This window comes from Melanostigma gelatinosum (assembly GCF_949748355.1).
Source record: "Melanostigma gelatinosum genome assembly, chromosome: 11".
NCBI lineage: Eukaryota > Metazoa > Chordata > Actinopteri > Perciformes > Zoarcidae > Melanostigma > Melanostigma gelatinosum.
The window spans coordinates 9,368,006-9,395,846 of NC_136644.1; the positions used below are offsets into that span (position 1 = coordinate 9,368,006).

Here is a 27,841-nt window from a genome sequence, read left to right on the forward strand (position 1 = left end):
AACAGAAAGACAGTGGGAGATTTGTGTGATTACACTACAAATTCTCCAGAGCCGAAAAATAAACGTGGGGTTACTTAACGCCGATTGTTACATTTGTTTAATTAGACGCACTTCTATTGCATGAGACGGACAAGTTGTGCAATTTCAAATCCTCTAGAAATCCTTCAAAATATTTGGATTTATTATAATCCAACATGTGCTGTATTATCTACATGAATGCAAATCATCACTGTTGGAAATAAACAAAAACATGCATCTCTAAAATTTGGTGATTTAAAATGAAAATTTTCCAGAGTGATGGACCAGCTAACTTTCTGTTTATGTGTTTCGGAAGTGCTCAAACTTCTCAAGCTACAAAAAACATTGTTTTATCGTCACAAAGCTCTAAACAGACTTGTTTTAAATTCAAGCTGATGTTTTGGAGCTCCACGCTTTTCACAGGACCGTGACAAAGTGTCTTTGATTAAGAGGCTCAGTGAGGCAGTGGTGTATAATATGGGACCGCTGCCACAGTTAAAGCGGTTGGATTGCACTAGATCAGGTGCTGGTCTCTCACTCACAGTTCAGTGGTCTCTTTGGGGAGGCCTTTGGGCAGCGTGCTGAGGCCCTTGTTGCTGCAGCGCACCACGGTGTCCAGACAGGAACACTCGGCCGGACACCTCAGCACCGGGGAGCAGCTGTTGTACTCATTACCTGACAAGCGATGGGTGGTTGGGAGGATAGAAACGTGGTGATGAAAAATATAGACACAATTTCGTCAGGGCTGCAGATGTTGCATAACAGCCCCCGCCTCACCATCTTCACAGGCAAAGTCCTGGACAGCTACGTCCTGGATGGGGATCTCCTTCAAGAAATACGGACTCTGGCAGCGAGGGTTGCCGGTGACGATGCGTTTCCTCCTCAGCCAATCGCCGAGCCAAGCCAGGTGACAGTTACAGTTGAAGGGATTGGCCAGAAGGTTTCTGGACAAAAAAGAGGGGAGATGGACTTTTTTGGGGGGTATTCTTTTTTGTGTATGTTTTTTTGTACATTTGCATGAGTAATGTGTGTGTCTAGGAGTGTGTGTGTGTGTGTACTCACAGCGTGGACAGGGAGTGCAGTGTGTCGAAGGCTCCGGGGTTCATGGAGGTGATCTGGTTGTCGTAGAGCGACAGGAGACGCACTGAACTCAACCCCACGAAGCTGCTGTTGCTCACACAGCTGATACGGTTGCTCCTCAGCATACTGCTCATACACACACACACACAAACACACACGCACACACACACACACACACACAGGCCGGACAGGCGCAAAAGATGAAATATACTGTGTAATTTACAAAATAAAAAAAAAGATCATTATATAAACCTGGGAACTATGTACGCCCACATGTTTTAAATGCTTCTGTGGACACTGTCACGGTAGAGCGTATTTGAATATGGCACACATATTTGATATGATAATGCATCTGAATATGCATTCGAGTAACTGCGTGTGTGTACCCACAGTGTGCGCAGGCTGCTGAGTCCCTTCAGCATAAGGTGGTGAATGTTCTCCAGCCTATTGGAGGTGAGAATCAACTCATTGACCGCCGAGGCTCCCTCAAACGACCCCTCCTCTATGTCGGTGATGCGGTTGTTGCTCAGGTTACTGTGGGAGCGAGGAAATAAAAGGGATGAAATCTCATGGATTCATCTTCTTTTTTTTGTCCCTGTTACGTTTACAACATCTAACTCACATCTTCCTCAGCTGAGGCAACTTTTTGAAGATCCCTGTCGCCTCCAGCACGGTGAATTCGTTGTTGTTCAGGCGCCTAGGAACGGACAGGAGAAGAAAGGCAGTCAGAGACAAAGACAGAGAACAACACAGCGGAGACGGACGAGGAGGAGCAAAGAGGAGATAAAGGACACACACTTTGTATTAGAAAAACACAGAGCGACTCACAGCTCGGCGGTGTACTGGGGGACGTGGTCTGGTATCTTGGTGAGTTTCTGGTTGGAGCAGTCGACCGTGGTGCCCTCACAGCGGCACTTCTCCGGGCAGGCCAAGTCGGCGAAGCAGTCCCCTCCTAGCTTGCTGCGGTAATCCTCAGTACCTGGTCGCGATCACAAGCACAACGTCACCGCCAGAGTCGGAAACACCCCCAGCGCTTGCTGGTAGCGGTTCCAACGGAAACGGGGCGGGCGGCCGGGGAGAAGGTCGTGATATGATGGAGGAATTTCGACATGCGCTGCTTTTGTTTGGAGAGGTGATTTTCAAATTGGACGAAACATCGCTGATTATGATGCAACAATGCCCGTGTGCATTACTTACAGATGCAACATCACAAAATGCTGCATCTGTATCACGGAGCCTAAAAGGAGCCAAGCTCACGAGACACAGACTGTCTGGACATGTTACACGCACACACACGCATCCACACAAACACATGGGAGTTTCAGTCCTGTCAGACTCCAAACCAGCTGTTAGTGTTCGAAACCACGGCATCAAGAGTTCGACAGCAGGAAAATGCTCTCTCACACACACACACACACACACACGCACACACACACACACACACACACACACACACACACACACACACACACACACACACCTACACACACACACACACACACACAGGGGGGGACAGGAGATTGCTGTCTCTTGCGTCTTGGCCATGCTGTAGGGTTTCGCAGGGCCGTTCCATGGTGCTTGACAGAACCATGTTCCACTATAGGAACCTGTCAGCCACATGGTTAGATCAAGCACAAAGGAACAACCTGCTGACTGACTGCTCCTCTGCTGGAACACGGGGGGGGGGAGCAGAGAGGAGGAGACGAGCAGGAAAGGAGGGGGAGGATGAGGTAGAGGAGAGGAGAGGACGAGAAGGAGAGGGGAAAGATGAGAGAGAGAGGGGAGAGGGAGGAGTGAAAAGGGACAAGGACAAGGGAGAGGATGAAGATGAGGTAAGAGAAGAGGATGAGAGAGAGAAGAAAGAAGAACAGATTGAGTGAGAAAGAAGAGGAGAGAACAGGGTGAGATGGAGGGAGAGAAAGAAGGGACAGGATGAGATGAGGAGATAGAGAGGAGATGATAGAGAAAAGAAAAAGGAGAAGGGAGAGGACGAGGATGAAGATGAGGATGAAGATAAAGACGAGGATGAGGTGAGAAGAGAGGGTGAGAAGGAGAGGAGAGGGATTGTTGAAGACGGGAAGGATAGGGAGGAGAGGGAGAGGATGAGAAGGAGAGGGGGGAAAGTGAATGATGGGAGGAGAGGTGAGGTGAAGATGAAGATAAGAAGAGGAAGAATCCAAAGATGGAAGGATGAGGGCTGAGAAGCAAGAGAAAGACAGAGCCGTCTAGCTTGAGGGAAACGTGTCGGTTGGAATGAAGAGAGAAGAGGAGCAGCAATAAAGGAGGAGAAGAAGAGGGTGGGGAGGAAAGAAAGCACCGGGGATGTAGACTGGAACATCTAAGGACGTCTAAACTCAGACACAACACAGGAGAGCAGCAACAGAGCGGCAGCTACAGAGGAGTGGGAGGAGTTACAGCAGCACTGAAAGCAAGAGAAGCCCACACACACACGTATACCACGAACATGGGCACACACACACTCACACACACACATACACAACACACAGAGAGAAAAAATACATGATAAAATGTAATTTGTATCATCCTTGTTTGTAAACAGACAAGAGGAGTCACAGACGGGGCGGGGGGGGGTCAAAGGTCGCTGTGGGAGGTTAGAGGTCAACGGTCAGAGGCCGGCTCAGGGAGAACGAGAGGAGAGGGGCTCGGAAGTGAGGCGAGAATCGTGTGTGTGTGTGTGTGTGTTACTTACAGCTGACATGGTGTACTCCTGAGTGTGTGAGAGAGGCAGCAGGAGAGAGAAGAAGGGATTTCACTTGTTTGTTTGAACGGGAAGGGGGGGGTGTGGAAAAACGGAGGAAAAAAAATGGCTGCAATATTTCTGTGTTCAGTCCTCAGTCAGTGATTCATTTAAAGGGGTAATGACTCGTGAGTGGTGAGAATCGTGCCAGCACAGCAGGACATTTGGTTGGGGTGCTTTCATCCAATGCACATCCCGGCCTACATTGCTCGGCGCACGGCTGATTCAAACTTGTTTTGGGGACGATTGACGAGATGACGAAAAGCACACACAAACAAAGTTCAAATTTTCACTAAATGGTCGGAGGAATAAAACTAACTGGAATTAAAGAGTGTTTTCTACAAACAGAAATACACGATCCAAAATAACACACCGTAAAATATGTGACGAAACGTTGATCCGAGGCGCGATACCAATATTGTACCGTGGAACAAAACACATGTTTGTTCAACTTTTCAACCGCAAACGTTCTTAAATTATTCAGCTGCACCGCGTTTGTGCTATCTGGTGCTTTGAAACCTCTGTCCAATCCCCCGGTGACTTAAATACTGCAGTGAGCGCACACACACACACACACGCACACACACACACACACACACACACACACACACTACGGTTACCGTAGAGAAATAAAAAACCCTGGTGCAAGGACAAGAGTGTGATTAGTGTGAAGAACTTGTCATGCCATTGAAAAGGTGACAGTCAAAGCAAAGCCACTCACTCACACTGGTGTCGGGAGTGTGCGAGTGTGCAGCATCTGCCGTGATGGACCACACGGTGTCTAACACACACACACACACACACACACACACACACACACACACACACACACACACACACACACACACACACACACACACACACACACACACACACACACACACACACACACACACAAACACATGCTCGATGTACAATACCTGGGATGAAATACTGTTCTCTAGCTAATGGAGAGACAGAGACAGAGAGAGTAAAATTGAAAAACAACAAAATAACAAAAGGCCAAAATAGAGTAATCACTGTGTGTGTGTGTGTGTGTGTGTGTGTGTGTGCGTGGTCAAATGAGGGAGAGAGAGAAAATGCTGAGGTTAGTAAAGAGAGGCTGAGGGGAAATCCCAGCAGCAAGATACAAAATGAGAACTCGGAACAATTTGGATGTCACGTCCTCGGAGTCTGTGCGCGTGCGAGCGATTGGTAACAGAAATCATCAAAGATCAATGTGTTCACGGTTCACACGCCGGGGTTTTTCTACCTGAGCAGCGGAACTTCTTGCTCTTGATCTGTCCGATGCGTTTGTTGGCGAGCCGCCGGGGGCTGGTGCAGCGGGCGCCGCTCGTCTCGATGGGATTGTCCTGCAGGTAGTCTGCCAGCCACTTCAGGTGGCAGTCGCAGATGAACGGGTTTTGGGCTAAGTGACTGACACACACACACACACACACACACACACACACACACACACAGACATGGACACATGGAGCAAACAAAAAAACACACAAGTAAGTTGTCAGAACAACCAAAGTTCTTGAGTGTGGGTATGTGTGTGTGTGTGTGTATGTGTGTGTGAACACTTACAGTGTTTGTATGGCTCTAAGCGACGAGAAGGTCCCCTTGGCGATGGTCTGGAGCTTGTTGTCATAGAGTGAGAGCAGATTGAGGTTGTGGAGGTCCTGAAATGCGTCCACACGCAGGCACGCTATCTTATTTGCATTCAGTAACCTGAAAGAAAGAGAAAGAGACAGAACAGAGGAAATGTTACAGGTCACGGCTTTCAATCACGATGTCTCTCCACTCCGGTGACAATGCTTTAGGAAAAGCACTTTTCAGCAGAATATCAATGATGGGAGCTCTCAGCTGCAACTCCAACTTTGTGTGTGTGTGTGTCTACTTACAATAGCTGCAGAGAAAACAGTCCCTCAAACAGTGCCTTGGAAATCTCAGTGATCTTATTCCCATAGAGCACCCTGTGGAGCACAAACACTGCATTAATAAGTGATGAATACCACACGTATCATCCAGTAATGCTATTAATATTAACACTCTGCGTGTACTGCATAGAGAGCCAAACCAAGTTCCCACTACCTTCTGTGCCACTAGCATCTGTTTCTGATGGGAACATTTGCGAACCTTTTATCAAACATGAAATCAATATTTATTTAGTGCTCAGAAAAAAAACGCCACTCCAAATAGATCTTTGACAGTGAGCCAGTGAATGCTGCGTTCATGTTGGCATGTGGGGAACAAACGCTGTAAATCGAAATGTGTCAGCTGCAATATCCCCCACTTCCAGAACCTCAAAAGTGTCCAAACCTTGAGCAAATCTGGAGCAGTTACATCTGATTCTTAACTCTAATAGATTGTTCTGGTTTCACCAAATATGTATATTCTGCAGACTTGATTTGACACTTTCGAACCCCTGAAAGCCTCAATAGAAAAACTTCTTAAGGTCTCTAAAATCCTAACAGTTATTTGCCACTTGCACTGATAGTCACTAAAGCGCCTTTTAAAAAGCTTACTAATGCCCCGCAGTTTTCATTATTCAAGCTGCAAGACATTGACTTCTTCTCACTTGATTTATTCCCTCAGTAAACATTGTAAACATGAGTTTATGGTCTGAATCTCTAGTTTCAAGTCTTCTTCAATTCAGCATGATGTTCATTTAGTAAATTATGGTCCATATAGAGTCAAATATTCCATAAAGCAGAGTATGCTTCAGGGCGGGCAAACTGTGATTGACAGGTCTCTGCCACTACCAGAGCCGTATACGGCGTCTCTACGTCACTCCTCCGCATTCCAAATATGGTAACTTCTGTACATTGGTTGCAAAAAAAACACTATGGCAACGGCTGTAATCCAAGATGGCGACGGCAAAATCGCCATACTCAAGTGCTCAAAACAACAGTCCACAAACCAATGGGTGACGTCACAATGACTACGTCCACTTTTTATACACAGTCTATGGTGTGGACCTAAATGAACCCCCCTTTGGACAAATTTGATCCAGTGCCTCGTCTCTCTTCCTTCTTGGATAACAGGACATCAACGAGAGGAAGCCGAGCGCGTGCGTGTGTGTCCTGTGAGTGAGGGAGAGGCGAGTGTGTTATGTTGCAGGACGTAGTTGTGCAGTTGTGTGAGTGGCCTTGTTGTTAAAGATATTAGCCTCAGCGATGTGTGTGCAAAGTGTGTACAGCCTCGTTGCCTTGGCTTGCATCCATGAAATGTTGTATATTGCGTATTAGTGTATCTGCGTAGGACCCCCCCCCCCCTCCTTGATTGCCACCGGTATTTTGTGTGAATACGGCTTTATTGAATGCCTTTTTACTGAAGATGACACAAAAACATCCAAAAGAAAAACATAAAGACCTGAAATGATAAGACCTTAATAAAGAATGATTTGATTCTTTTTTGGACAACAAAACTTCTCTCTCACCTGGCTGTATGTGGACACTACGGGCATAAAGTACAACTGGTTATGAACACTCTTCATCTAAATGTCACAATAAAAAAAACTCCTCTATAAATCTGGCTCCGGTGGGAGTCGAGTATGCTGCTATCAGAGCGAAGCCTTTTATAAATACATCAGATCGCATACAGAAAACAAGTCCGGGCTGAGACTGCCAATGCCTTGCCCAACGAATACCTCAGATGCACACACACACACACACACACACACACACACACACACACACACACACACACACACACACACACACACACACACACACGCTGGGAGAGTAATCAGTCATCTTCACGCTCCACGCTGAGTTGAGCTGTGTATGTAGGCAGCCTAAAGACATGTGTTTCAGATTGACTTTTTTTTTACTTCATTGTGCTGAGTGGCCGTCCCTGAGAGACCTGAGGCTGGGAAACGCACGATGCGGTAGAGTGGACGCTTCATTTACGTCCCACACCCGCATTAGCACATACTGTTTTGTGCACACACACACACACACGCACACACACGGAGACAGAATGGATTGCTCATTTACGACCTTATCTAACCCTGACACACGGTGAACTTAACGCGCAAGCCGCAGCGCATTCTGTGTGTCAGCATGGACGTGTGTCCCATTCTCTCAGTGGCGAATGTGTCATGAGGTGGCAGGAGCCTCCATTCAGCAATTCGGCATTTATGAATTGTTGACTTTGGAGAGACGGGACCTGAATATAACTCCTGCGTGAAATAACTCTGCCTCCCTTGCTCCCTGTTCTGCTCCTCCTCTCGCCATCTTCCTTCCCAGAGATTCACACGCAAAGCAGCTGCTCCGGCCTGGGAGGAGGCCGACAGTTCTCCTCGAAGACGTGTCGAAGATGTCTTTGTCATCTTGCAAATGTGAAGCCACGTGTAATTTGGGATTTCTGCTGTTCGATTTTGCACAATATTTCTTGCCATAATAATAAGATAAAAGTCCAACAGTGCAAGAAACAAAAAATTCAAAAACAAACCCCCACATAAGCCAAACCTATGAAACAGAAAAGGCCAAAATTATTGTCATTAGAACTGACCCTTCGCTAAGGGTCGCTTGGTTACTTTCAGCTAACATTAACATTAGCCTAAATTATGATAAGGATTTTTGGACCATAATTTACTAAATGAACATCATGCTGTATTGAAGAAGACTTGAAACTAGAGATTGAGACCATAAACTCATGTTTACAATGTTTACTGAGGCAATAAATCAAGTGTGAAGTAGAGTCATTTTCTCATAGATTTCAATACAATCAGACTTCTCTTTGCAACCAGAGGAGTCGCCCCCTGTTGGCCAGTAGAGAGAATGCAAGTTTAAGGCACTTCAGTCATTTTTTAGAGGTTGCCGCCTGGTAAATTGTTAATAACATGCTAATAAAACAGCATCCTCGAAACTCTTTAAATACAGAGTCAAATGTCTCATGTTACAGATGCTTAGTAATAGTCTCGCTAACAGCCAGTTATTATGAAAATGTTCCACTGTTAACCATCACAATAGTCAGACCGACTTCCTGGTTCAACTTGACAATACTTGACGGGATTTCCCTGTGCAATGAGGGATCATTTCAGACTTTTGTTTTCTCCCTCAAATAAAGTTTGGCCAAACTGCTCGGCTTGTATAAAACATATCTTTCACTTCTTGCTCGCTTTGTTGTGGCGATGTTATTGTGTTCCAAAGTACCAAGTACAAAGTTAACATGTCAGATAGAATGGATGGCTTCGCGGTAGATATTGCTCGTGAGACTCAAAGGGCCATAGTGTGTTTGTGTTTTTTGTGCAAACCGGATCTGAAATACAAACATATCAAGCAGTACTCACAGGGAGTTGAGGGAGCGCAGACCTTGGAAGGCGTCCGAGGCCAACTCTGATATCTGGTTGTTACTCAAGTCTCTGTGAAGAGCGGAGCCAAAGAAAAAGAAGAAGTGAGCGAGGTAGAGAGAGAGACAAGTGTAAGAGGTCAATACAAACGGGATGGAAACAGAAGTCTTTGTGGATGGTTGACAGGGTGCACGGTACTCGTCGACTCACATCCTGCGCAGCTTCTTGTAAGAAGAGAAGGCTCCGACTGGGATCACCTTGATGCCGTTCTGCTCCAGTCGTCTGGAACAAAACAGACACACAGACCGTTGAAGGGGCGGCATTAACGTCGGCCCGTATCGCAGAGCTATCGCTGCTGTATCGTTGACGGTCCCTGGGGGCCTCCGGCTTTGGGGAACATTCCCAGATAAGAAGCTTTGATGCCCACTGCCAACGTCTGTCACATTTCTCTGATGTTTCGCCCTCTTTAAACTGTGTTTAAACTCAGACGCACACAGAGACACACTTAGCTATCTGGGCAGTGTTCCCTTAAGTGCCAGTCCTGACTCAAAGCGAGCCAGGCCAGGAGAGGGGAAGAGAGAGAGAGAGAGAGAGAGAGAGAGTGTGGGAGGGGGCAAAGGGAAGAGAAAACAGAAACAAGCGTTCTCTAAACATTTCACATGTTCAGTCACCGTGACAGGAGCGGCAGCAGAACATGATTTGCAAACCAACCATTCCATTGTGAAACATTTCCCTAAAATGAGTTTGCTTTTCATGTGCAGTTCTCTTCTGTTCCAGCTGCACTCTGGCCCTTTCTTCGTTACCAAGAAGTCCAAGTGTTAAATCAATTGACGGGTCAAGTGTAAGATCAATCGATCAGCGGTTCGTACGATAACTTACGGAAAGTAATTCCTCATTTTTTGAGTGTTTTCATACAAATGTCCAGCAGCATGTGTCAATTTCCTCTTGTCACATAAATATACATTCTTTTCAAAATAAACTTCTTGAGGTCTCGACAAAACAGGTCTCAAGTCTCCAAGTCTTTGATTAAGTTCAGGTCAAGTCTCAAGTCGAGACTCAAGTTATGTCAAAGCAGGTCTCATGTAATGTCTAAAATCAATCGAGACAAGTCCCAGTTGATTTACAAAGCCTTGTCATAGCTAATCTTCAGTCAACTGTCAAGTCAATCCAGACAAGTCCAAGTCAAGTTCATTTCAGCTTAAAGTCAAATCTCAAGTGTAGTCCAAGCACGTCCCAAGTCAAGTCTCAAATAAGTCAAAACAAATCCTAAATTAATTCGAAAATCAACCGAGACACGCCCAAGTCAAGAGCCAAAGTTTTGTCAAAGCAGGTCTCAAGTTGGGTCACAAACCAAATGAGACAAATCCAACTCAAGTCAGCGGCTTGTGCACTAGTCGCAGGGTTGGTGGTTTGATCCCCAGCTCCCTCTGTCAACCTGTCAAAGTGTCCTCGCCACATGGCTGCTCTGCCGCCGTCAGTGTGTGTGTGATTGGGCGGCAAATTACAGTGCGATAGAAAAGCGCGATATAAGTGCAATTTATGAATTATTTAGAAGTTGTCAATGGAGGTTTCAAGTCAGAACCAAATGAGACAGGTACAAGTCAAGTCCTACAGTATTGTCAAAGCAGGTCTAGGGTCAAACCTAAAGTCAACCGAAACACGTTAAGTCTCAAGTCTTCATGAGCAAAGTGCTCACCATGCCAATGACACAGCATTTGAACATTTTCCATTCAAAGCTTTGTTTTACACAGCTGAACCTAATCCCTTCCAATGGATGTTCAAGATGTGAGGCAATGCAAGACCTGCCTAGCGTTGTTATTCATGTTCCTATTTATCTTATTACCAGAACCTGACACTTGAATGTCTTCAAGTCACGTCTTTAGAGTCAAGTCTCATGTGAGTCAAGTCTCGTCCACGTTCAGAGTCCTCCAGTCTCAAGTCTACAGCTCTGCTTCGTACTTAGTCCCTTTAAATCTGCTGGCTATATTTCCTTGATGCCCCCCCCCCCCTTTAGATAGAAATATGATTAGTCTTGTCCGTCACATTAATCTTCCCATTCTTCCCCGCCTCATCCCGTTATTATTTTCTTAAGCAGGGAAGAGCTGCATGACCAGGCTTTCTCATTTCACACACGTGTGGTTTTATTATTCCACCGCGCGGAGAGAACGAGAAGCGGTGAAACAGAAAGGTGGCAAAGGAAAGGAAAATGGAGAGAAATACCACTGCACCGAGAGCGGTGTGCAGGAGTTCTTATGCGAGAAGAGCGCAAGAGAGTGCATGCAGAGCAAAGCGGGTTTCATATATATATATGTATGTATGTGTGTAAGCCTTACATCTCAGTGATGGTTTCGGGCAGGTTGGTGGGTATTTCCGTCAGGCCCTTCCCTCTGCAGTCCACAATGTTGTTGCTGCAGGTGCAGGACTCCGGGCACTGTAACACACTGCAGGAGGAAGATGATGACGACTGGTGACCTACACAGAGACAGAGGGCCAGTATTATCCATGGGTAACAGTTGTGTGTGTGAGAGAGAGAGCGAGAGAGAGAGGGAGAGAGAGAGAGAGAGAGAGAGAGAGAGAGAGAGAGAGAGAGAGAGAGCGACACTGTCCCTACATGTGTCTATCTCCAGTATTATTTTGCATCTTTGTGCTGAGCAGAAAATCAGACCGGGGCACATTTTTTTAAAGACGAGCCATGCAAAGGAGGATGAGTACTTGCCTTCGTCCCCGTCTTTGAAAAGCAAAAGACGGTGAGAAAAAAAAAGAAAAGCAAAACGAGACAAAAGCAAAGGATGAGCTCGCTACCAAGGAACGGCAAGCAGACGTACGTCACAAAAACACCCAAAAATGGACCCACCTGCGCAGGCAAACTCCTTCTTCTGCACCTCGGCCACGTTGTGCCCCCGCAGGTGCGGCGGGGCCATGCACTGCGTGTAGAGGCCCAGGCGGGGGCGCTGCCGCAGCCACTCCGACAGCCAGGCCACTTGGCAGTCACACTGCAGGTTGTTGGAGTGCAGGCGGCTGTTGGGGGGGCAGAGAGTGTGTGATGAGGTAGGGATACATGGAGTACATGTCGATCAATCGGTTGCACGAACGGGCGCAGACGAGAGGAATGCGTTTGCTACTTACAAGGTCCTGAGCTTGGGCATGTGGTTGAAACTGGCCACGGACAGTCGGCTGATGTTGTTGTTGTTGAGCGTGCTGGGGAGAGAAACGGGAGAGTGTCAATTTGGTCTGCAGTGACAGCGGTCGCAGCTCGAAGACACAGAGCGGAGGCTCAGTCGGCACAGCGAGGGGGCTGCTGAGCATGATGCAGTCAGTGTAACTCAACGGCCTTTCGGTTAAGTTCTCGATAATCACCACATTTGTCCGTGACTCAGCCCGACAGGGTCCGGCCGCTAACGAGCTCTCCTATCAGCCGACTCATTTGATTAAAACCATCTTTGTCTTTCTGTCAGGTACAACAACAAATACAGAGTTGAGTCATTCACTCTTGAATTGTTCAGGACGCGCAGCAAACTGAACTGACACTGAAAGCGGACACAACAGTGTCTTTTTCAAACAAACACGACCCACCTGTAATTCATGAAATGATAACATATTTTCTTTTTACTTTCAAATATTGTAGGTTGGACAACAGAAATAATGTGATGTAAACTCGATTCTACTCATACATCGTTACTCATAAATCAGTTCGGCATGTATACACGCAGCAAATGATCTGTCATTTTGACTTTTAAAATCAATCAATCCGTATTCGCCTCACGATACGTTGAGCCTCTCAGTCAGGCTGACGAGGAGTCTGTACGGTGGCTCTGTGATCTTTAATTCATCATAAGAAGAGGTGATACTCCGTGATCGTGCCATTCATGAATACGTATGTCCTTTTTTTTTTCAGGAGCCGCAGCCCTCCGAAGGTCAACGAGGGCATTCCGGCGGCTGAGAGGACGGGTACTCACAGCACTTCCAGGTCACGCAGCGCTCGGAAAGCCCCGTCTTCGATGCAGCTGATGTGGTTGTAGTCCAACTGGCTGCACACACACACACACACACACACACAAAAGAGAAAAGAAAAGAAGCTCTTACAAGACGTGTCAATATATTATCAGGTGAAATTCTCTCTCCGTCTCCCTCACTCACTTTCTCCTCTGCTTTACTTCTGTCTCCTGCGCTCATTGTTCTTTTGTGTCTTTCCTCTTTTCCTGCTCTCTTCTATGTGACGCCTAATTTGTACACGATGCTCTTTACCTCCTTCCCCCTTCTCTCTCTCTCTCTCTCTCTTTCTTTCTTTCCCCGATTCTCAGAATCGCTTTGCTGGAACAATTTAATTAGGACGTCAGGACGGTAAATCACGTGCTGTCACTCACATGCTAATACACGCGCACACAGTGCCCTGTCCTTTTACAATAATTGCGCGGCATTTCAAAAAACATATCTGATGTAGAAAAAAACTAAAATTACAGCCAAATAGTCTTAAAAATCCATATTTCTAGAATTACTGTTGGGCAATTACTCTACCTGTGAAATTACCAATCATTATCTTCAATCATCACAACTAGAACTGAGGCCAAACAAAGAAAGAAAACAACGGAATGCCATTGGCATGACCATGGAGTGTGCGCACACACACCTACACGCACACACACACACACACACACACACACACACACACACACACACACACGGCTGCTAACGAGCAGTGGTGCCAGTCAATACAGCAAGCAGGAGGCCCATGACATTTAACACAATGAAATATTGATGCGCCCCCACATGGGCCTTGTGCACACGTTGGAAAGCGAGTTGTGCAGATGTGTGCGCGCACGTTTATCGCATGCGCGGGAAAAAGTACCGCCAAAGTGCCACTTACAGGTTCTTGATCTCCACGGCTCCCCTGAAGGCTTTCCTCGGGACCCCCTGGATCTGGTTCTCGCTGAGATCCCTGGGACAGAGAGAGAGAGAGGAAGGGTGAGGAGAAGAAGAAAAGGGGAGGGAGGAATAAAAAGAGCAGAGTTAAGCCGAGCTGTCACGGAGTCACTCGCTTTGCGGCACAAGTACTTGATGTAATCACCTAAATGCGGCAGGGCGGTGGGGGAGAGAGGGGGGGGGGATTTCAGAGCCAGACGCATCATCTGCAAAATTGAGTTACTTGCACGCAGAGCGCCAAATGTAATCGGCTGTCTCTGCTCGTCTCTCTGTGTCACAAACCCCATGATGGGTGTCCGCAAATCTGGAGCAAGGCGCAGTCCGACCGTCTGCTTTTTCAACATCCATCCCACTCAGGTATGAGGGGCGCTTGAGCGACCTGCAGGGGGCACTGGTGACCTACACTTCCCACGAGGCTTCCTATTCCTCCCCCACCACCCCCTCCTCTTCCTTCCTTTTGCTTTTAAGGACTGAGTGATGGATGTACGATGGAGTTAGATTTAATTTTCAGCCACTTTAACTAAGCTGCAGCTCAGAAAACAGCAAAAAAAGGAGACAAATTCAGTAAATTGACTGCAGTTGGCGACACAAGCGTGTTCCTAAACTTAATCCACCGCCTGCAACCGAGAGAAATACTCGCTATCGCTGGTTGGTATAGCAACTTGATTTAGTCAAGGACACGCACACATAAGTGCTGAAGGATGTGCACACAAATAGTTCAATTAAATGAGGCTTTAACACGCGCGCAGATATCAATAAAATGTGGTAAAGTAGAATGGATGGGAACGGATTCAGCTGTCTGGAGGGACAAACAAATCATCATCTCTGGAAACAGGACATCTTAACGGTGTTTGAGTGTGTGTGTGTGTGTGTGTGTGTGTGTGTGTGTGTGTGTGTGTGTGTGTGTGTGTGTGTGTGTGTGTGTGTGCGAGGTCCACCGCCTATACACACCCAAGCTCCAGACAAGACCGTTTGACCCTTCACCGCTGGCCCTCCAGCTCTTGACCCCGGCTGTGACGACGTGACCTCCAGCGTGCTAATCGGCTAACAGCTAATGCCCAGCCACATTCCTCACATTCCTGGGTGTGTGTGTGTTTGCGCGCGTGTATGTGTGTGATGGTATAAATCAGTCCGGCAGGTATCATCCGTCTCCTGTGTTTCCACCTGCTGCTTCCGTACCAGCATCTGAAGGCTTTGTTGCAAATAATAAAGAAAAATGACTCGAGTGTTTTTTGTTCTTGACGATTTTCTTTTGAGACCTTTATGTTCAACTGAAAAGACCAAACTAGTCGCTTTAATGCAATCGAAGGTGAAAGTATTTGGGAGGAGGGGCTAATCTTTTGATTGACAGCTGAGACAGCAGGGGCACAAAGACATAAACACACCTTCTCTGGAGACCGCAGCTTGTTAGCAAAGGGACAGATGTTTGCGGTGGTAGTGGGGAGGTAAAGCACCTCAACATTCTAACCAAACAGGGAGAGTCGCTGCTTTCTGCAAATACAATTGAATACAAAACAATAAAAATGTCAAACATTTTGTGGTTCCGGCCTCTCAAACGTGAGGAATCGTGCTTGATTGGACATTTTTGGAGTTTGGACAGTTCGGTCGGACAAAACAAACTAAGACATCAACTCTGAGAGGGGCAAAATAAATGATGCGCGTAATTCAAACAACCCACAGACGTAAAATGTAACGTAGCGTTACTAACTAATTTAATTTCATCTGGCTTTCACATGTGCAACCATACCTGCCTGCACACGCATGCACACCCACACACACACGCTGCAAGCTCACATCATGTTTCACTGCTCGGTAATGCCCGGATCAATCAACACGATCCTGGAATAAGACTCTGCAAATAGAGGGAGATGAAAAAGAGGCTTCACTTTTTGCTGTTTTTACACACACACATACACCTACCGGCACACACACATGGGCTTCTCCTCATGGCTGGTCTAAATGAAATAGAGTGCATCCTGATACTGTTTTTACAGGACGGGGGGCGGGGGGGGGGACCTCTAAAGCCAAATAAACAGTCAGAAACACACACACACACACACGGCAGAGCATGTAACCTGCATCCCCTTCATCTGCCTATCGGATGCAGGAATCAAAGCTTGTTCATGTGTCACATGTGAGGTTTGTGTGTTCACGCTTTAGGCCGCACTCGGACCTCGCTTTGAACGGCGGCGCGCGGTCGGTTAATGTTGTTAACATGTTCACTTGGGAGCACGCCAGCCACTTTCACAGCTATTGCCCCATACAAAGGTGGTGTACAGTGTGTGTGTGTATGTGTGTGTGTGTGACATAAACATTTATCTCCTGATGCACTGAGGTGATTGGAAATTGATTTTCCACGTCCCGCTGTTGTTGATCTACAACGAGAGAGAGATTTCACCCACTCTCACCCACATGCATACACATGTGATTGGCAGTTTGTGTTAGTGTGGCACTATTCATCACTCGGACCACCAGAGAGAGAGAGAGAGAGAGAGCGAGAGAGGAGGGAAGGAGAAAGAGAAAGAGAGAGAAAGAGAGAGAGAGAAAGAAAGAGAAAGAGAGAGGGAGAGAGAAAGAGAGAGAGAAAGAGGGTGAATAGCACGTTCTCCCCCTACGAGGAAATTGACTTCTTTGGGACTTAGGAGTGGATTTTTTTTCTCTGTTTTGTGCCAAGACACCTGATTCAATTCCATCTCTAGTTAAACAGTTTGGTAGATGTCCCACCCGCCATTTTCCCTCCCCCGCTGGCTTCGTCTTTCCCTCATCCCTTTCCATAGGTATTTTCTCTCTCTCTCTCTCTCTCTCTCTTTCTCTGAAATCGCTCCTGGTTTTGGACTTCCCCAAAGTTTAACCCCTCACCTCTGCCCCTGTGCCTAAACCGGGAGGTTACCCTCATTAAAAAAGGCTCCTGCTGAGTGTGTGTGTGTGTGTGTGAGTGTGTGTGTGTGTGCACATGCTTGTGTGTTTTTGTTTGAAGGAGCCGGAGGTATTAAATCCACACAGGAACTATATCACGCTGCTCAGTTAAGAACCTGAAACACACACACACACACACATGCATGCATGCACACACGCACGCACACACACACACGAGGTTGCTAAAAACTGACAGATGTCAGCTCACTGCCTGATGCAAAGTAGGAAAACAGACACCAGTAATCCGCTCTGGGAGCGCTCATTTTGAACGCCAGCGCAGCTGATCGCGCATTGCAATGACTTGAAAGAATTTATGTTTGTTATTTGGATCATAAAATTGTGAACTTGCCTTGGTAAACAGGTGGCATTCACGATGAAATATTATTTTTGATGAGTGTAGACAATGTTCCCTCTAAGCTGCGCGCTTGAGCAATCGCGCACTGCTCGCACATTCTCAGCGCACAAGAAAATCTATGCAGCGCATAAAATAAAATTCAACATAAACGTATTAATTAATATCTAATATTAGTCCTAATCTTATCTAATCAATTAAACCAATAATAATAATAATAATAATTTTGTTTTCTGTACTATTTTGCAACGTAACTCAGTGAGTGACAGGTGTCCAGCCAATGATACGATTCGGTTCACTTACGCTACGCAGCCAATCATAGCATTGACACTATTGCCCTGCCCATTCCCGCCGTGCAGGTTAGCTAGCTATCAACAGTGCGGCGGAGTTACGAGACGCAAATGCTAACCCCTTATCATGGCGAAACGAACGGGCAGCGACATAAAGTCAAAGCAAGAAGCAGACGAAGCCATCAACCTGGACAAAGTGTACAACCATTGGAGAAGTGAGAAGGACAGACGTGAAAAATAAGGTAAAATTTAAGTCAGATTTGTGCATATTCTAGTGACATTTATTAAGATTTTTTACTTATGGATATTAACAGTGGTGTATAGTAACGAAGTAGAAATACTTCGTTACTGTACTTAAGTAGTTTTTTTGGGTATCTGTACTTTACTTTACTACTTATATTTATGTTTACTTTTACTTTTACTTCACTACATTTTGCAAAGAAAACTGATACTTTTACTCCGATACATTTCCCCTGAAACCTTCGTTACTCGCTACAAAATCAAATCTATCTTTAGAAACAAAATGAATCATGAGAGCAGCGTCGGGGACTGTGGTGGAACACAGACTGCAAGCAAGCAGGTTTGTTGAATCAGTGGTCCTAGCAGCAAGTTAAATCATTGGTCAGTCACGTTAATGCACAATTGCAAACAAGTGCTCTCAAAGCCGCGGTGTTTGATTCCCAGTGATTCCCAGGATGCTACATGCTATAGCTAGCGGGCGACTACCTGAGTATAATTCCACTCTACGATGACTGATTTCATGATGGAAGCAGAAATGGAAGCACCTGCTACTCCCGCAACAAACGACGGTGGTGACGAAGACCAACACCAGTGGATCGCTAGCGAGTTAGTGAGCTGAGGAAGTGTTGAGAGTTGTGCAGCACTAGTTGGCTAACGTTAGCTGTAGCTATATACACGGATTGACAGGAGCCGCGAGAGCGCAGCATTCGGGGAATTCTTCGCAGCTGTGTGCAAGCTGTCTGTGACGCTGAACACACCTCTACCTGCCTCAGCGGCCTGTGAAAGGATATTTAGCATCGCAGGACTAGTCTTCAGCCCATGATGAGCGAGACGGAATTCTCGCAATTTTGAAAACCAACTTCTTTTGAAGATGAACAGGACATGTTTCAGTTTCAAGTAATGACTGTGTTGTTACTTTAGTATTGATCATGTTTTGATATTTGAGTCATGTTGTGGATGATCAGATGGAGTTATGATGGTAGCAGTCGCCCAATTGCAGATTCAGCTTGAGCAAAACCTTTGTATTCAAATCAGGCCCATAGGAGTTTACAAGGCAGGCGTCCTTTCTCAAACCACTGACCTGATGCATCAAGTGGATATGTTTTGCTGAACATAATATTATGCATTTGTCCTCTATATCCTCTAGTCTAATGAGCAGACTTATAAACGCACTGTTACAACTCCTTCATAGTGTCATATTGCTTTACGGAGAATTATGATGATAAGTTCATAGTAGATGCAAAAGTATACTTATGTACAATATATTATGTTTAACATTGTTGCTCCTGGATGGATCACAGCCAACCCAATTATGTTCAACACAGCTCCATGTCCTTGGTCATGGTGCCACAGCACTTAAAAGAATAAACTTCATAATTCTCACAATTCTAACCCTTTGCTTTTTTATTAACAGCATTTACTTGTACTTTTACTTTCAATGAACAGGTTATGATGTTCATTTAATGTTCAGGTTATGATGTACATTTAATATCAGAAAATTACTTTTGATACTTAAGTACTTTTGTACTTAAGTACAATAAATATCAGATACTTTAAGACTTTTACTCAAGTAGTATTCTAAGAGGTGACTTTTTACTTTTACTTGAGTAGTTTTCCAGTAAGGTATCTTTACTTTTACTCAAGTATAGCTTTTGAGTACTTTATACACCACTGGATATTAATCATTCAATTATGTTACTACTAGATAATTTATGGGGAGTAGAAATGATAATAAAAAACTGAGTAATTACATATTTTACAGACAGAGTTACAGGAATTTACACTGTATCACACAAGCTACAGCACACGTCATTGTGCAAAATGTGAATGTTTTAATGTGAACAAAATGTTATGTCTGAAAGGTGTATATGTATCATTTCTTCCAGAACAGGACCCTCACACAGGCCACAACAGGACCTCACACAGGCCAAAGCAAGACTCTTCCCATGGCCAAGCAGGACTCTCACATAAAACATACTACACATCTCATGAACAACAAGATTTTTGTCTTTTTCCTTTAAAGTTTGTCAAATCACTTATATTAAAAGTAAACTAGTGAAAATTGCTGCTGTAATTTGATTCTTTTAATAAGCCATGTAACTTGCTATGATCCAAGGTTTTGAACAGGTGTGATACTGGTGTGTGGCCACAGCGTGCACATCTGATGTTGCTCACAGTGGTCCTCAGTGTGCTCAGGGAGCTTGTGTGTATGCCCAGACACATGAAAAATTAGAGGGAACATTGAGTGTAGAGCTATCTGAGAACCGAAACAAAAAATATGCAAACTTGAACAGCTATAAAAAAAAAGATTTAACCTGCAGATGCTGAGAAATACAAGTTGGCTGTGATGCAAAATAGAAGAGAAAGAACAAGATGAACAAGACAAAGAAGTAGACAAAGAACAACAACAACAACAAGAAGTAGAACAAGAACAAGAAGAAGAGATTCATCACTTTTCATATTGTTAAAATTTGTCCAAATCGTGTTTACGCGGTCTTTTTCTAAATCTACTGACCTTCCTCGTTGTCTGTTTTTCTCACCTATGGTGGCCCAGGATGTGTGTGTTTGTGTGTGTGTGTATGAGTGTGTGTGTGTGTGTGTGCGTGACAGAGTCAGGTCTCCAGTGTTAAGAGCTTAGTGCTGCTTTTGTAAAGGGCCTTTTCAGAGCGAGAGGGGCTTTTGACGCCCCGCGCGTCTAAGAAGACCTGGGCATGAAAGAGCAGCACTCAATTCTCACACATGCACCCCTCATCCTCCCTTCCACTCTGCTCTTTCTCTCCCACACTGGACACACACACACACACACACTCTCTCTCTCTCTCTCTCTCTCTCACCTACTGTTATACAGTTTCTCAACCTCTTTTGTACGTGCCCCACTGCCACGAGATTCTTCCAGCAAAAACAAAACTGTGTGTGTGTGTGTGTGTGTGTGTGTGTGTGTGTGGCAGGGTTTAGCCCGGAGTTGGCAGAGCAGTAAACTAATCATCGTGTTCAAATCCCTTTCGGAGACCTTAATCCTATTAAGTGTAAGAATGTCTGAATTGGGCGAAGAGGGAGCTGGAAGAAAAAAAAGGGGAGAGAAAGTGAGGAAGAGAAAATGTGAATTGAGGAGATACAGTGAGACGGATGCTTTGCAGGGGAGAAGGAGCGGGTCTGGAGTTTTGATGTCTGGGATGGGATGGTCATGAGGAAAGTGTGTGTGTGTGTGTGTGTGTGTGTGTGTTTGGACCCTTCAGCTAATTCAGGGAGCAACGGCATGAAGTGGACCCCCAAAGATCACACTTCTGTGAGCAATTAGGAGGAGAAAGACACCCCCGAAGAAAAGAGAGGAGGCGAGAGGGGGAGGAGGAGGAGGAGGAGAGGAGAGGAGAGGAGGAGACAATGCAGAGGATTAGTGGACACACTGGGGCAGCGCCGGCACCTGGGAATGTAGAGGAATTCGACGGCGCGTCCTGGAGATCTTGGGTGGCAGACTTTTTGATAACTGAGTGTGTGCGACATGGACAGAAATCACTTCTTACTCTTTGAGTTATTATGCAGAATCACACAAACACACACACACACACACACACACACACTCACACACACCTCGTCTTTCAGCCGCTCTCTTCTAAACTAACATTGACTTTGCTCGTGAACGACAGATTGCCGGTCTTCTTCTCTTCCCCCCTGTCTCATTGTCTGTGTTCTCTATTCCTCATCACGCCTCGCGCACACACGAGGCCTTGCTATGGTTACCGGACCGGGGTGGACACCTGCGGGACATTCCGACTTGACGGAGAGGATGTCCCCTGTGTGGAGGGGAGCTCCTCTCTCCAGCTCTGCTGAGGAGCTTTTTATTTCTCTTCCCTTACACTCTGAATACAGACTCAGTAGAAACGCTGCGGTCTGCCTGGTGATCCCCACACAAAACGCTACAGATCGTTTAGCAGCGCAGCTCTTCACAAAGCCAAGCTGCGAGACGTGGAGTGACACTCCGGCGTCTTGTTGCCGAGGAACCGGACCGACGCAGAATTTTTCTTGCCACGTCTATCTAGAGAGGTCCAACGACAAAGCTGTAACTAAAAACATAAGCGAGCATGTGTGGTGTGTGTGTGTGTGTGTGTGTGTGTGTGTGTGTGTGTGTACATGCATGTGTAAAACCAGACTGGAGATTAGTCTCCGCGACATCATCGGGAATGTTTACGCGTGTAATTATAGAGGAGTGAGGAATACATCTGTTACACACACACCCACACACACACACGCACACACACACACACACACACACACACACACACACACACACACACACACACACACACACACACACACACACACACACACACACACACAGAGGAGAAATGGACGGTGGCTTGCAGTAATACAGTAATTGCACATGAGGAGAGCTGAGAGGCGCTCGGTAATGGAGACACGGTTCCCCTCTAATCGTGATGATGATATTTAGATTCGAAGCTGCCTCGACAGGAACTGTGCACCTGTGCTGCTCTGACTCACGCGCTAAAAAAACACGTCAAAGTCGATGTCACAGCTGTAGGAAGCATTTGTCTGTTAACACTGCAGCCGGCTGAGCCCATAAAATCCTGATTCTTCTCCTCCTTAGTTCGGTGCGCCGAGCACATGAGTTCCCTGAATCATGAGAAGAAAAGGCACACACACGTTTGTGTGTGCGGCAAGTACACATTTGTGTGGCCCTCTACTAGCAGTGATTTTTAACAAGTGGAATATGACTCTGAGTCGGATTCCACATCTAAACTAGCAATGTATGGAACTGCAAGGGTTCCCCTGATGTTTTGGAAATGGTTTTCTAAAATGTTTCCGATTCAATTTGTGCTGTTTGCGTGACTATTATTTATCATTCTTGAATAAATCCTCGCTCACACGGTAGCAAACAGGCCCCTGTGGAACCCTTTTGCGGCCGACATCAAAAGTAATTTGCACGCACATGTCGGCAACGGAAGTGACGTTTCGCTCCAGCCACCCAGAAGAAGTAAGTGAGCTTTGAACATTCAATTAAAACTATTAACAGCATCAAAATAGTCTGGTTGTTCCATGTTCTGTTGTCAGAATCGATATTCCAACAGTGTAAGTTCTACAGAATGCTGACAGGTGTTTTAGTTCAATGAATGGCGGAGTTAACTGGTGACGTTCAGCCAAATGCGTCCACGGTGGCTCGAGGTAACGACTGCCGTACATTATAAACACAGATGAGTGTGTATTGGAGTTTTTTCACCAGGACACCTATGTTCTGTTGCTGCCGTCGCTACGAGCGATCACAAAGGATTCTGCTGGGAGTCAGAAATTAACACGGTCACTCATTAGACCGAAACACCGGCGGCGTCTATGGCTGCGAGCTGGCAAACTTGTTGGCTACCACTGGACTGTTTGTAGCGGCCATTTTTAAATGTCCCACGGGTGTGACTATGCACACTAGGTTTCTCCACCAAATACATGTTTAAATCAGACCCGTACATATTGGTTGCTGGCCGATGTCTTGGACACACTCCCTTGTAGCACACGGATCTGGACAGTCAATTTGTTCAGGTTGCGTTCTCAATCGTTGATGTCGTAGTTTGATTAGCTATCGCACTTCGCTGTACTTCTGTTGCCAAACTGCGTGGCACACTTACAAACTGTAAAAGGGTCAAGTGGTGTGAAATGATTGTTGTGCTAATACTATTTAGTCTGTTAACCGTAACAATTGTATTTCCAACTTGATGTCTCAACGCCGATCGACACTCGAGCTGCTATGGTGAGTCAATAAAGAGATGAGTCCATGGACAGGAAATGAATTAGCAAAGCCCGATGAAACGATGTAGCCCAAAAGAAGAAAACAATTGGCGGATCAATTTCTCATGAAGAGAATGGCCAGTTGCAGCGCTGATCAACACATTAGCTAAACAGATACAGCAGAAAAAGTAACATCCCCCCCTAACTACTTGTGTAAATACTGAATTTGCGCCCTCTGCTGGTCAATTTGCTGTTCAAGCGCTTCCCTTTTTTTCCTGAAGCTCCTCGGCTTGGTTTCAGTGTAGAGACACAGAACAAAGCATGATACATTTTCTAAAGATTCGATCTTCCTCGTCTGATATTTTTAGCACAGAGGAACTCGAGGTAATCGAATATTTCTAGCGTACATCTCGGATCTCTCCCTCCCCCCCCTCCATTGATTCCTCCCCCGTCCACGCTGCTTACATTTCACTTTCTTCCTGACATCTTTCTCTCGCTTTAAAGCCTTCTTTTCCCCCTTTCCCTGTCTTCTATCCCCCTTTAACCCCCCCCCCCTCTCCCACATCTCCTCCCCACTCACTCCCCCCCCCCCCCCTTTGCCCTGCTTCCTGTGTAATGAGTCGAATCCATCAGCCAGAGAGTATTAATCGTATTCCGATAACGGTGTGTTCGCTCGCTGCTTGCTGCTGTCTCCGTCTCCATGAGTCAATAACCCCCCGCTCCAACACCTACACTCTGCCTATGACGGAGAAGCCGTGTGTGTGTGTGTGTGTGTGTGTGTGTGTGTGTCTGTGCGTGTGTGTCTGTGCGTGTGTGTCTGTGTGTGTGTGTCTCTGTGTTTGAACCAGCTCAGCACTATGACTAAATTTATTGCCGCCTTTGCCTGGAAGAGTGTCCAAAACACACACCACACACACACACACACACACACACACACACACACACACACACACACAGCTAAAATGATCGCCGCCAGCTGCGTCGCCTAACCACCGCTCATCTACCACAAGATCTTGGGTCAGTGACATCACATCCTTTTCCTGTTTGCGTCTTACGTTGCCATACAATAATAAATAGAAGAGATGAATATAAAGTGACAGCACATGGACTGAGTCTGCGTGTGTGTGTGTGTGTGTCTCTCTTGCCAGGTCAGAAAGTTTTTTTTTCACCCACATATTTGACCTGAACTGCCACAAACTCCGTGACCCAATAAGCCGAGGCCTCCTCCTCCTCCTCCCTCCTCGTCTGCCCCTTTTCCATTTGAAAGCCCCAACGTCTTACAAAAAACCCCAAAAAACACTCTCAGGATAACGTATCAATCTGGCGCCCAATGATTCTTTTGTCGTTTTCAGACTCGGCTTCTCAGTCTATTTTTTGCCCCACCCCTCCTCGCGGATTGCTCCGTCCATCAATCAATGGCTGCGTCGATCATTGGAACATTACAGCGCTCTTTTCATCCATCAATCATTCCTTCCTTCCAGCGCTCATCAGTCATCCGGCACGGGGCGAGGCTACCGGGGTTAAAAAGCAAAACGTTAGAGGTTTTGGGAGGGGGGGGTGGGGGTTGATATTGTATTATTTTGATTTGTTTCGCCGGTTCAGAAGCGGGTAAACAAATAAAATAAGCAGATCATAAACAATTTAACAGCGAGGAAATAAAGAGGTCGGTTTTGTTCCCTCTCTAACTACGTTTTCAGCGTGACTGACAGCCGAGCCTCGGAGGAGGCGGTTTGCGGTCGGGGAGAGTGTGTTTGTACATCAGGGATAAATGTTTATGTCGTGTATGAGTGGAAAGAGCCATTAAATGTGTGTGTGTGTGTGTGTGTGTGTGTGTGTGTGTGTGTGTGTGTGTGTGTGTGTGTGTGTAGAGGCAGAGGACTGCAGCAGCGATGACTTACTCACCCTGGTGTCATTATTCACAGTTTACAAACCATGACAAGACAGACAATAACGCACACACTTTCCCTTTCTCTCTCTGGCACACACACACACACACACACACACACACACACACACACACACACACACACACACACACACACACACACACACACACACACACACACACACACACACACACACATCTCTTAATTCAGCACTGTGTGCGGTTTTGTCTTTCCTCCCCTGTGTTTACCCAGCAGCTTGGAGTGACATGCTGGCGAGGCTTCCTCATGCATGCACACACAGATGCACACGCACACACACACACACACACACACACACACACACACACACACACACACACACGCACGCACACACAGACAGATGGAGTGACTAATAGACAGCAGACAGACAGACCAATTTAAAGGGAAACGTCACCAGGCAACGCACTACATTTCTTTACGGCACACGAATGGTTAGTTTTAGGCAAGAAAAGTACTTTGGTTGAGTTTAAGGTGGTTTTGAATTGAACTTTAATGAAATATTTCCAACGTTTTCTGTATGAAACCAAATCCTCCCCTAAACGTAACCAAGTGCTTTCAGTGCCCAAACACAGCATGAACAGCTTTTTATCAGGCTTTAGTTGACGGAAAACAATTGAAATATGTTGTCAAAGAACATTTTACTGACATGTTCAAGATCAGAACTTTGTGACTCGTCTATAAAACAATTATTTCATTGACTTTAAACGGCAGTTCCTGTTGTTGTCACCACTGGGGATATTTTCATGAGAGATTCATTTGCTGTTCTTGTTTCATGAATTATTATAGGGTCAATAAAATGCCGGAGAACAGACACTCGTCTGAAATTATATGGTTTACTATCAGGGAAGACAAAGAAAACAGGTAAATGAGTAACCCAGTTTAGTTTAACAATGACTTTAACCATTAATCAATTATAAATGGTGGTCAGATCATTTTTTCCTCCCACCAGGATCACGTTTATCCCTCACGGCTACAAACACACACCAGCTTTTTTTTTTTTGCTTTGTTTTTCACCCGACTCTGTCATTCTTGATCTTCTGGTCTTGCTGAGGGAGAGTAACAAAGAGAGTTGTCATCGACTTCTCTCGCACTTGGTCTGCTCAAAAGGCCGTCGTTTTCCCCTCTGTCACATGTACAATCCCAGAGCTTCCCTCCAGTTTCTTACTCTGTTAAAAACTGCCGGACAGAGACGTATTCATCGGCAGAATGAGGAAGAGCGAGGTGGTTATCGCTGGTTCAATAAGTGCAGAGACGGATCACATTTCTCCCTCCAGCCGCTGTGTGTGTGTGTGTGTGTGTGTTAGAGACAGAAAGTGTTTCCTCCCCCGAGGCCTCTCACTTGAACTCGGTGTGAGAATGAACCTCTTGTCAATCGTCTACTCGGGGCTGTTTGGGGAAATGAGGGATTCGTCAGTCAGCCGCTCGGCGCTCGGGAGGCCGACGAGACTGCGACAGTTTACAGTATCCGACCCAGCACCTGCGCGACGCTTTTGGACCACAGAGAGCGGGGCGGGTGGTGGGAGGAGGGGAGGACAAAAGATGGAAGAACAACATTTGTGGCCGTCAGAAAGAAATCCAAGCACCATTCAGATTTTTTAAAAAAGAACAAATTGGCATAGTTTGTGCTTTTCTTTTATCGCTACTCCACCTCCTCCTCCTCCTCTCTCTCCTCTGCTCCAAATCTATTCAAGATGTCTCCAGACCCTCCCTCCCCCCCCCCCCCCTCTGTTTGCCAGCCTCCTGGCAATCCCGGGCTAGCTGAAATATTCCTCTTCAAATAGTGTTTCTCTCCGTCAATGTTGTCTTTCTTTCTTTTCACCACCGCCGAGGCTCGGGGTCACACAGACTTGTCACTCCGGACCAGCTGTCCTGCACCATCTGTCCACTGTCCGCTCTGCGAACGCACACACACACACACACACACACACACACACACACACACACACACACACACACACACACACACACACACACACACACACACACACACACACACACACGCGCAAACACACACACACTGAAATGCTGGCGCTAAAAAATGTGCCGCTTACTGGCAAAGACCCGGGAACAATTTATGTTTATCGGGCTGTGTCGAAATAAATACAATATCTGACAACGATAGCAGAGAGAGACAAAGAGCGGGTGGGACGAGGGACGCAAGAGCAAACACTTTCGAACAAAAGCCGAGGTCCGTTTCCACATGGCCGACGGTGAACATGAGAAGTCATGCATAATGTGGACTACTTGTGCGCCGACTTGGCCGGTTGTCGTTTTTTTTTTGGTGTGTGTTTGCACCGCATTTTGCCCAAACACCATATGTGTTGAAGT

At 46.1% G+C, this 27,841-nt stretch overlaps 1 protein-coding gene across 3 annotated transcripts in view; it reads right to left on the reverse strand.

Moving 5' to 3' along the window:
* slit2 (slit homolog 2) overlaps window positions 1-27,841 on the reverse strand; it is an 84,778-nt gene that overhangs the window by 18,044 nt on the left and 38,893 nt on the right. For 2 of the 3 annotated variants that reach the window (XM_079278652.1, XM_079278650.1), the window contains exons 5-21: window positions 14,005-14,076; window positions 13,097-13,168; window positions 12,267-12,338; window positions 11,995-12,158; window positions 11,474-11,612; window positions 9,351-9,422; window positions 9,141-9,212; window positions 5,746-5,817; window positions 5,429-5,572; window positions 5,109-5,272; window positions 4,777-4,800; window positions 1,927-2,077; window positions 1,721-1,795; window positions 1,489-1,632; window positions 1,081-1,224; window positions 796-962; window positions 561-693 (exon numbers count right to left, since the gene is read on the reverse strand). In XM_079278652.1, coding sequence (XP_079134778.1) covers window positions 561-693; window positions 796-962; window positions 1,081-1,224; window positions 1,489-1,632; window positions 1,721-1,795; window positions 1,927-2,077; window positions 4,777-4,800; window positions 5,109-5,272; window positions 5,429-5,572; window positions 5,746-5,817; window positions 9,141-9,212; window positions 9,351-9,422; window positions 11,474-11,612; window positions 11,995-12,158; window positions 12,267-12,338; window positions 13,097-13,168; window positions 14,005-14,076 — 1,881 coding nt within the window. The remainder of the gene's footprint in view (window positions 1-560; window positions 694-795; window positions 963-1,080; window positions 1,225-1,488; window positions 1,633-1,720; window positions 1,796-1,926; window positions 2,078-4,776; window positions 4,801-5,108; window positions 5,273-5,428; window positions 5,573-5,745; window positions 5,818-9,140; window positions 9,213-9,350; window positions 9,423-11,473; window positions 11,613-11,994; window positions 12,159-12,266; window positions 12,339-13,096; window positions 13,169-14,004; window positions 14,077-27,841) is intronic. The other variant, XM_079278651.1, reaches the window with a different exon arrangement.